Here is an 11,921-nt window from a genome sequence, read left to right as displayed (position 1 = left end):
TTTCTGGAGTTAAAAACTCACCCTTCTTGGTGTGTGAGGTGTGGGGTTGCTGGAGTTAAAAACTCACCCTTCTTGGTGTGTGAGGTGTGGGGTTGCTGGAGTTAAAAACTCACCCTTCTTGGTGTGTGAGGTGTGGGGTTGCTGGAGTTAAAAACTCACCCTTCTTGGTGTGTGAGGTGTGGGGTTGCTGGAGATAAAAACTCACCCTTCTTGGTGTGTGAGGTGTGGGGTTGCTGGAGTTAAAAACTCACCCTTCTTGGTGTGTGAGGTGTGGGGTTGCTGGAGTTAAAAACTCACCCTTCTTGGTGTGTGAGGTGTGGGGTTGCTGGAGTTAAAAACTCACCCTTCTTGGTGTGTGAGGTGTGGGGTTGCTGGAGTTAAAAACTCACCCTTCTTGTGTGTGAGGTGTGGGGTTGCTGGAGTTAAAAACTCACCCTTCTTGGTGTGAGCGGTGTGGGGTTGCTGGGGGAGCACAGGGCTGCAGGCCTGTCTCAGGGGTTTGTCGTAGGCCCCACACACCTGGGTGTCTGGGTACAGGGCGCAGGTAAAGTACACTGAGCTCTCATCTCTCACATCAGCCAAGTGGCACAGCTCCTCCTCCTCACAGCCTGAAACACACAGAGAACACCTGAAACACACCTAAAACACCTGAAACACACAGAGGACACCTGAAACACACAGAGGACACCTGAAACACACAGAGGACACCTGAAACACACAGAGGACACCTGAAACACACAGAGGACACCTAAAACACACAGAGAACACCTAAAACACACAGAGGACACCTGAAACACACAGAGAACACCTGAAACACACAGAGGACACCTGTAACACACAGAGGACACCTGTAACACACATTATACGAGGACACCTGAAACACAGTGCTAAAGATGAAGGCCATGTGATAGTAGTGAGAAACAACAAAAATATTCAGTGTATGAGATTCAAGGTGAATTGCTTTTGCAAAAGGCAAGCCATGAAGCTGATATATCCTACGTTTCAGACACCACAGCTGAGCCTCCTGTGCAGAGAACTGATGTTTAAAGATCCAGTAGTGCAGGCTGGGGATGTCCCTGTTCAGAGTCCACAACAACAGCACTGCTGTCCAGGGTCACAAACGTCTCCTTCACTGCATCTACGGGACGGGATGAGGTACAGCGTAACAAACAGTTGCTTTAGGGTTTGGCTCCTAGTAATAGGAGAATTAAGAAGGCTGAACTAACCCGACAGAACAACTCTGGGGGCTTGTTGTGGGAGGACACTGCTACAGGCTGGGGAGGTCTTGGGACGAGTGGTCATGTCAGACTCTGAAACATGGATCATTTTAGCATGTGAGAAAGAGAAGTCAAGACAACCCAGTAATGTTTATTCAGAAGTACATTGTTTTATAAATCTGCATAAGGAATTAAATGTTCAATACCTTTCCAGAGGTAAATGCCTTGGAACCCAATAATGGTGGCCTGGTAGTCAGTTTTGTTCTTGCTTGATGTTGGCAGAGCTGTATCAGCTGTGAGAGAAACATACTGACCATTACATCACTTCATAAACACTTAGTTACAGAGTAACACTTCATAACCACTTAGTAACAGAGTAACACTTCATAACCACTTAGTTACAGAGTAACACTTCATAACCACTTAGTAACAGAGTAACACTTCATAACCACTTAGTTACAGAGTAACACTTCATAACCACTTAGTTACAGAGTAACACTTCATAACCACTTAGTAACAGAGTAACACTTCATAACCACTTAGTAACAGAGTAACACTTCATAACCACTTAGATACAGAGTAACACTTCATAACCACTTAGTAACAGAGTAACACTTTATAACCACTTAGCTACAGAGTAACACTTCATAACCACTTAGTAACAAGTAACACTTCATAACCACTTAGTTACAGAGTAACACTTCATAACCACTTAGTTACAGAGTAACACTTCATAACCACTTAGTTACAGAGTAACACTTCATAACCACTTAGTTACAGAGTAACACTTCATAACCACTTAGCTACAGAGTAACACTTCATAACCACTTAGTAACAGAGTAACACTTTATAACCACTTAGCTACAGAGTAACACTTCATAACCACTTAGTAACAGAGTAACACTTCATAACCACTTAGTTACAGAGTAACACTTCATAACCATTTAGTTACAGAGTAACACTTCATAACCACTTAGTTACAGAGTAACACTTCATAACCACTTGGTTACAGAGTAACACTTCATAACCACTTAGTTACAGAGTAACACTTCATAACCACTTGGTTACAGAGTAACACTTCATAACCACTTAGTTACAGAGTAACACTTCCTAACCACTCAGTTACAGAGTAACACTTCATAACCACTTAGTTACAGAGTAACACTTCATAACCACTTAGTTACAGAGTAACACTTCATAACCACTTAGTTACAGAGTAACACTTCATAACCACTTAGTTACAGAGTAACACTTCATAACCACTTAGTTACAGAGTAACACTTCATAACCACTTAGTTACAGAGTAACACTTCATAACCACTTAGTTACAGAGTAACACTTCATAACCACTTAGTTACAGAGTAACACTTCATAACCACTTAGTAACAGAGTAACACTTCATAACCACTTAGTAACAGAGTAACACTTCATAACCACTTAGTAACAGAGTAACACTTCATAACCACTTAGATACAGAGTGACACTTCATAACCACTTAGTAACAGAGTAACACTTCATAACCACTTAGATACAGAGTAACACTTCATAACCACTTAGTTACAGAGTAACACTTCATAACCACTTAGTAACAGAGTAAAACTTCATAACCACTTAGTAACAGAGTAACACTTCATAACCACTTAGTTACAGAGTAACACTTCATAACCACTTAGTTACAGAGTAACACTTCATAACCACTTAGTAACACTTCATAACCACTTAGTTACAGAGTAACACTTCATAACCACTTAGTTACATAGTAACACTTCATAACCACTTAGTAACACTTCATAACCACTTAGTAACAGAGTAACACTTCATAACCACTTAGTTACAGAGTAACACTTCATAACCACTTAGTTACAGAGTAACACTTCATAACCACTTGGTTACAGAGTAACACTTCATAACCACTTAGTTACAGAGTAACACTTCATAACCACTTAGTAACACTTCATAACCACTTAGTTACAGAGTAACACTTCATAACCACTTAGTTACAGAGTAACACTTCATAACCACTTAGTAACACTTCATAACCACTTAGTAACAGAGTAACACTTCATAACCACTTAGTTACAGAGTAACACTTCATAACCACTTAGTAACAGAGTAACACTTCATAACCACTTAGTAACACTTCATAACCACTTAGTAACAGAGTAACACTTCATAACCACTTAGTTACAGAGTAGAGTAACACTTCATAACCACTTAGTTACGGAGTAACACTTCATAACCACTTAGTTACAGAGTAACACTTCATAACCACTTGGTTACAGAGTAACACTTCATAACCACTTGGTTACAGAGTAACACTTCATAACCACTTGGTTACAGAGTAACACTTCATAACCACTTAGTTACAGAGTAACACTTCATAACCACTTAGTAACACTTCATAACCACTTAGTTACAGAGTAACACTTCATAACCACTTAGTTACAGAGTAACACTTCATAACCACTTAGTAACACTTCATAACCACTTAGTAACAGAGTAACACTTCATAACCACTTAGTTACAGAGTAACACTTCATAACCACTTAGTAACAGAGTAACACTTCATAACCACTTAGTAACACTTCATAACCACTTAGATACAGAGTAACACTTCATAACCACTTAGTAACAGAGTAACACTTCATAACCACTTAGTAACACTTCATAACCACTTAGTAACAGAGTAACACTTCATAACCACTTAGTTACAGAGTAGAGTAACACTTCATAACCACTTAGTTACGGAGTAACACTTCATAACCACTTAGTAACATAGTAACACTTCATAACCACTTAGTTACAGAGTAACACTTCATAACCACTCAGTAACAGAGTAACACTTCCTAACCACTCAGTTACAGAGTAACACTTCATAACCACTCAGTTACAGAGTAACACTTCATAACCACTCAGTTACAGAGTAACACTTCATAACCACTTAGTTACAGAGTAACACTTCATAACCACTTAGTTACAGAGTAACACTTCATAACCACTTAGTTACAGAGTAACACTTCATAACCACTTAGTTACAGAGTAACACTTCATAACCACTTAGTTACAGAGTAACACTTCATAACCACTTAGTTACAGAGTAACACTTCATAACCACTTAGTTACAGAGTAACACTTCATAACCACTTAGTTACAGAGTAAAGTAACACTTCTTTTACCCCCAAATATTTCCAATGGAGATCCTTAATTGAGCTTTTAAGTCCAGGAATAGGTTTAATCTGTGTCTGGGAAACGGTCCTTAAATGTTACGGTAATAGTCTAGGTAGATATCCTTACTGATGTTGAAGTCTTGTCCTCCAAAGTTAAAGATGAACTGTTTCTGCAGTTTATTGTAGGTGACTCCAGCCCCACAGATCCTGTTCGCCTTGGCCAGGCCAGACACATCCCAGTCTGCCTCACTGCATAGCAACATGTCTGGGTAGCTCAGCAGACCACACATAATGGTACCTGGACGGACAGAGAGAGACAGAGAGACAGAGAGAAAGAGAGAGAGAGAAAGAGAGAGAAAGAGAGAGAGAAGGAGAGAGGGGGGAGATTTGAAGAATTTAATTGCTCATCAATGATAATATAATATATTGAGATTTACATTGGTTCAGGATGTGCATTGTTTTTTATAAACTGGGTGGTTCGAGCCCTGAATGCTGATTGGCTGTAAGCCGTGGTATATTAGACCATATATCATGGGTATGACAAAATATATATTTGCACTGCTCTAATTAAGTAGGTAACCTGTTTATAATAGCAATAAGGCACCTGGGGAGTTTGTGATATATGGCCAATATAACACGTCTAAGGGCTGTATCTTGGGGCCCCTGAATGACGTTGCGGTCTAAGGCACTGCATCTCAGTGCAAGATGCGTCACTACAGTCCCTGGTTCAATTCCAGGCTGTATCACATCCGGCCGTGATTGGGAGTCCCATAGGGTGGCGCACAATTGGCCCAGCATCGTTCGGGTTTGGCCGGGGAAGGCCGTCATTGTAAATAAGAATTTCTTCTTAACTGACCTGCCTAGTTAAATAAAGGTTAAATAAAATAATTAAAAACAGCCCTTAGTCATGTTATATTGGCCATATACCACACCCCCTCAGGCCTTATTGATGAAATATCCAACCTATTGGAAATGGGCTAAGATTCAATAAGTGTATGAGCTTCCTCACTAAGCAGCATCACACAATGTGGTTCTGGATGCTGTCTTCACATACGACCACTTAGTAACAGCATCACACAATGAGGTTCTGGATGCTGTCTTCACATACGACCACTTAGTAACAGCATCACACAATGTGGTTCTGGATGCTGTCTTCACATACGACCACTTAGTAACAGCATCACACAATGAGGTTCTGGATGCTGTCTTCACATACGACCACTTAGTAACAGCATCACACAATGTGGTTCTGGATGCTGTCTTCACATACGACCACTTAGTAACAGCATCACACAATGTGGTTCTGGATGCTGTCTTCACATACGACCACTTAGTAACAGCATCACACAATGTGGTTCTGGATGCTGTCTTCACATACGACCACTTAGTAACAGCATCACACAATGAGGTTCTGGATGCTGCCTTCACATACGACCACTTAGTAACAGCATCACACAATGTGGTTCTGGATGCTGTCTTCACATACGACCACTTAGTAACAGCATCACACAATGTGGTTCTGGATGCTGTCTTCACATACGACCACTTAGTAACAGCATCACACAATGTGGTTCTGGATGCTGTCTTCACATACGACCACTTAGTAACAGCATCACACAATGTGGTTCTGGATGCTGCCTTCACATACGACCACTTAGTAACAGCATCACACAATGAGGTTCTGGATGCTGCCTTCACATACGACCACTTAGTAACAGCATCACACAATGTGGTTCTGGATGCTGTCTTCACATACGACCACTTAGTAACAGAGTAACACAATGAGGTTCTGGATGCTGCCTTCACATACGACCACTTAGTAACAGCATCACACAATGTGGTTCTGGATGCTGCCTTCACATACGACCACTTAGTAACAGCATCACACAATGAGGTTCTGGATGCTGCCTTCACATACGACCACTTAGTAACAGCATCACACAATGTGGTTCTGGATGCTGCCTTCACATACGACCACTTAGTAACAGAGTAACACAATGAGGTTCTGGATGCTGCCTTCACATACGACCACTTAGTAACAGCATCACACAATGTGGTTCTGGATGCTGCCTTCACATACGACCACTTAGTAACAGCATCACACAATGTGGTTCTGGATGCTGTCTTCACATACGACCACTTAGTAACAGCATCACACAATGTGGTTCTGATGCTGCCTTCACATACGACCACTTAGTAACAGCATCACACAATGAGGTTCTGGATGCTGTCTTCACATATGACACAGCCTTTTAGCTCGGTCCGTTTGTGCTCTTGTCCACTCCATTGATGTCTTAGCATGACAAGGAGTTGGGCATGTTAGCACAAACAGACTGGCACTCAGGCTACAGGCTTTTACCTCCGCTGAGAACGTTCTGGTTGAGGATGAAGCCGTCACAGCAGGTGTTCTGGGTACACTCGTCCTGACAGAAACGATGGACGTCGGTCAGAGTGGTTCCTTCAGCTGCAAACACCACGGTACGGTACACACCAGAACTGGCCTTACGGAAACTCAACCTTTCAAAGGTCTTCTGGGCCTTAGTGGTGAATTCATGACCTGTGATACAGAGAGAGACTGATTCTCATGGTCTGGTAGAGAAACACAGCTGGATTTAGAGCAGGACAAAATGAACCAGATTCATGTCTGATTGTGCAGTAGGTGAATTCCTTATTCTATTGAGAGGAGTTAGAGAGAGAGAGAGAGAGAGAGAGAGAGAGAGAGAGAGAGAGAGAGAGAGAGAGAGAGAGAGAGAGAGAGAGAGGACTGTTGTTGAGAGAGGAGGACAAAGAACAGGATGGACGTTGTGGAGTTCAGCAGAGTCACTTTGTAAGAGGACAAACAAGCTCATACTGAACCTTTCTTCCTGATGACCGTGACGTTCTGTCTGTCAGCCCCGTTCACCTTCAGAGAACAGCTCAGGTTCTGGAACATATCAGCACCTGCATTTCCCAGGAACCCTTTGGTCTGGGAATCACAAGCAAAGGGGACACTTGAAAGAGTTCACACACAACCCAACAATATCTAATGGAAACAGCAGTCACAGCCAAACCGTTTCGAAAGCATCAAACCTACTATGTCAATTTGGTGTGTTGATTTGTTCTGCAATGAATAATTGAATATAATACGATAGTAACATTTCTGAGAGATTATAGTGATGTTCCTCGTTTGATTAGATGACCCCTAATGACCCTGTAACACTCTTCTATCTCCTGTAGTGTGAATCAGGGGTCCAGAACCCTCTTCTATCTCCTGTAGTGTGAATCAGGGTTCCAGAACCCTCTTCTATCTCCTGTAGTGTGAATCAGGGGTCCAGAACCCTCTTCTATCTCCTGTAATGTGAATCAGGGGTCCAGAAATGGCCCACTCTTCTATCTCCTGTAGTGTGAATCAGGGGTCCAGAACCCTCTTCTATCTCCTGTAGTCTGAATCAGGGGTCCAGAACCCTCTTCTATCTCCTGTAGTGTGAATCAGGGGTCCAGAGCCCTCTTCTATCTCCTGTAGTGTGAATCAGGGGTCCAGAACCCTCTTCTATCTCCTGTAGTGTGAATCAGGGGTCCAGAACCCTCTTCTATCTCCTGTAGTGTGAATCAGGGGTCCAGAGCCCTCTTCTATCTCCTGTAGTGTGAATCAGGGGTCCAGAACCCTCTTCTATCTCCTGTAGTGTGAATCAGGGGTCCAGAGCCCTCTTCTATCTCCTGTAATGTGAATCAGGGGTCCAGATGAAAGCTGTGTGTACAACACACCAACATGACATAGGTTGATTCCCAAATAGCACCCTACACCCTTTATAGAGCACTGCTTTAGACCAGTGGTGTAAAGTACTTCACTAAAAACACTTTAAAGTACTACTTAAGTTTTATTTAGGGTATCTGCACTTAAATTAAATTATGGATGACTTTCACTTTGACTTGAGTTATTTTCTATAAAGGTATCTTCACTTTGACTTGAGTTATTTTCTCTAAAGGTATATTCACTTTGACTCAAGTATTGAGTACTTTTTCCACTACTGCTTTTGACCAGAGCCCACAGAGAAATGTGGGTCCCATTTGGGACGGGTCCACACTGCGGACGGAGAAAAAGACAGATTGTGGACGTCCCATACTGCGCACGGAGAAAAGACAGATTGTGGACGTCCCATACTTGCGGCACGGATGAAGAAGATGTGGAGTCCCATACTCTGTCCTTCTTCAGCGTAGAAAAGACAAGTCTGGACCACACTGCGGACGGAGAAAAAGACAGATTGTGGACGTCCCATACTGCGCACGGAGAAAAGACAGATTGTGGACGTCCCATACTTGCTCAGAGGTTTGGCATCGGATGTTAGCAGCGTCGGTGCTGTAGAGTTCACAGTGACTCTGTCCTTCTTCAGCGTAAAGGACGATGTAAAGACAAGTCTGGACCTGGGCACAAGCTGGGGAGTGACACAAACATAACCAATGTTTTACACTCGTGGTTTTGGTATATAAACACTTGTAGTGAGTCAGAACTTGCACCCTATTCCCTATATAGTGTATGCCTTTTGACCAGGGTCCATAGGCCTGTAGTGAGTAACACACACATACTACAGGGAATCGGGTGCCATTTGACCAGGGTCCATAGGCCTGTAGTGAGTAACACACACATACTACAGGGAATCGGGTGCCATTTGACCAGGGTCCATAGGCCTGTAGTGAGTAACACACACATACTACAGGGAATCGGGTGCCATTTGACCAGGGTCCATAGGCCTGTAGTGAGTAACACACACATACTACAGGGAATCGGGTGCCATTTGACCAGGGTCCATAGGCCTGCAGTGAGTAACACACACATACTCCACAGGGAATCGGGTGCCATTTGACCAGGGTCCATAGGCCTGTAGTGAGTAACACACACATACTACAGGGAATCGGGTGCCATTTGACCAGGGTCCATAGGCCTGTAGTGAGTAACACACACATACTACAGGGAATCGGGTGCCATTTGACCAGGGTCCATAGGCCTGTAGTGAGTAACACACACATACTACAGGGAATCGGGTGCCATTTGACCAGGGTCCATAGGCCTGTAGTGAGTAACACACACATACTACAGGGAATCGGGTGCCATTTGACCAGGGTCCATAGGCCTGTAGTGAGTAACACACACATACTACAGGGAATCGGGTGCCATTTGACCAGGGTCCATAGGCCTGTAGTGAGTAACACACACATACTACAGGGAATCGGGTGCCATTTGACCAGGGTCCATAGGCCTGTAGTGAGTAACACACATACATACTACAGGCCTGAGTAACACACACATACGGGAATCGGGTGCCATTTGACCAGGGTCCATAGGCCTGTAGTGAGTAACACACACATACTACAGGGAATCGGGTGCCATTTGACCAGGGTCCATAGGCCTGTAGTGAGTAACACACACATACTACAGGGAATCGGGTGCCATTTGACCAGGGTCCATAGGCCTGTAGTGAGTAACACACACATACTACAGGGAATCGGGTGCCATTTGACCAGGGTCCATAGGCCTGTAGTGAGTAACACACACATACTACAGGGAATCGGGTGCCATTTGACCAGGGTCCATAGGCCTGTAGTGAGTAACACACATACTACAGGAATCGGGTGCCATTTGACCAGGGTCCATAGGCCTGTAGTGAGTAACACACACATACTACAGGGAATCGGGTGCCATTTGACCAGGGTCCATAGGCCTGTAGTGAGTAACACACACATACTACAGGGAATCGGGTGCCATTTGACCAGGGTCCATAGGCCTGTAGTGAGTAACACACACATACTACAGGGAATCGGGTGCCATTTGACCAGGGTCCATAGGCCTGTAGTGAGTAACACACACATACCACAGGGAATCGGGTGCCATTTGACCAGGGTCCATAGGCCTGTAGTGAGTAACACATACACATACTACAGGAATCGGGTGCCATTTGACCAGGGTCCATAGGCCTGTAGTGAGTAACACACATACTACAGGGAATCGGGTGCCATTTGACCAGGGTCCATAGGCCTGTAGTGAGTAACACACATACACAGGGAATCGGGTGCCATTTGACCAGGGTCCATAGGCCTGTAGTGAGTAACACACACATACTACAGGAATCGGGTGCCATTTGACCAGGGTCCATAGGCCTGTAGTGAGTAACACACACATACTACAGGGAATCGGGTGCCATTTGACCAGGGTCCATAGGCCTGTAGTGAGTAACACACACATACTACAGGGAATCGGGTGCCATTTGACCAGGGTCCATAGGCCTGTAGTGAGTAACACACACATACTACAGGGAATCGGGTGCCATTTGACCAGGGTCCATAGGCCTGTAGTGAGTAACACACACATACTACAGGGAATCGGGTGCCATTTGACCAGGGTCCATAGGCCTGTAGTGAGAGTAACACACACATACTACAGGGAATCGGGTGCCATTTGACCAGGGTCCATAGGCCTGTAGTGAGTAAATACACACATACTACAGGAATCGGGTGCCATTTGACCAGGGTCCATAGGCCTGCAGTGAGTAACACACACATACTACAGGGAATCGGGTGCCATTTGACCAGGGTCCATAGGCCTGCAGTGAGTAACACACACATACTACAGGGAATCGGGTGCCATTTGACCAGGGTCCATAGGCCTGCAGTGAGTAACACACACATACTCTCACAGGGAATCGGGTGCCATTTGACCAGGGTCCATAGGCCTGTAGTGAGTAACACACACATACTACAGGGAATCGGGTGCCATTTGACCAGGGTCCATAGGCCTGTAGTGAGTAACACACACATACTACAGGGAATCGGGTGCCATTTGACCAGGGTCCATAGGCCTGTAGTGAGTAACACACACATACTACAGGGAATCGGGTGCCATTTGACCAGGGTCCATAGGCCTGTAGTGAGTAACACACACATACTACAGGGAATCGGGTGCCATTTGACCAGGGTCCATAGGCCTGTAGTGAGTAACACACACATACTACAGGGAATCGGGTGCCATTTGACCAGGGTCCATAGGCCTGTAGTGAGTAACACACACATACTACAGGGAATCGGGTGCCATTTGACCAGGGTCCATAGGCCTGTAGTGAGTAACACACACATACTACAGGGAATCGGGTGCCATTTGACCAGGGTCCATAGGCCTGTAGTGAGTAACACACACATACTACAGGGAATCGGGTGCCATTTGACCAGGGTCCATAGGCCTGTAGTGAGTAACACACACATACTACAGGGAATCGGGTGCCATTTGACCAGGGTCCATAGGCCTGTAGTGAGTAACACACACATACTACAGGGAATCGGGTGCCATTTGACCAGGGTCCATAGGCCTGTAGTGAGTAACACACACATACTACAGGGAATCGGGTGCCATTTGACCAGGGTCCATAGGCCTGTAGTGAGTAACACACACTACTACAGGGAATCGGGTGCCATTTGACCAGGGTCCATAGGCCTGTAGTGAGTAACACACACATACTACAGGGAATCGGGTGCCATTTGACCAGGGTCCATAGGCCTGTAGTGAGTAACA

General features: G+C 44.5%; 1 protein-coding gene across 1 annotated transcript; it reads right to left on the bottom strand.

Annotated features, from left to right (window-relative positions):
* Positions 1–1,043: 1,043 nt before the first annotated feature.
* LOC124029413 (thyroglobulin-like) lies at positions 1,044–7,617 on the bottom strand. The gene is made up of 6 exons (XM_046341120.1): positions 7,241–7,617; positions 6,744–6,941; positions 4,512–4,682; positions 1,424–1,510; positions 1,227–1,310; positions 1,044–1,138 (listed from the first exon to the last, which is right to left on the bottom strand). Exons 1-6 carry the CDS (start codon positions 7,314–7,316, stop codon positions 1,044–1,046), a joined length of 711 nt encoding a protein of 236 aa, XP_046197076.1. The 5' UTR covers positions 7,317–7,617.
* Positions 7,618–11,921: the final 4,304 nt, after the last annotated feature.

The sequence above is a fragment of the Oncorhynchus gorbuscha genome, unplaced genomic scaffold (assembly GCF_021184085.1).
Source record: "Oncorhynchus gorbuscha isolate QuinsamMale2020 ecotype Even-year unplaced genomic scaffold, OgorEven_v1.0 Un_scaffold_6240, whole genome shotgun sequence".
Lineage (NCBI taxonomy): Eukaryota > Metazoa > Chordata > Actinopteri > Salmoniformes > Salmonidae > Oncorhynchus > Oncorhynchus gorbuscha.
Note: the sequence above shows the minus strand (reverse complement) of the source record. Positions and strands in the feature narration are given on the sequence as shown.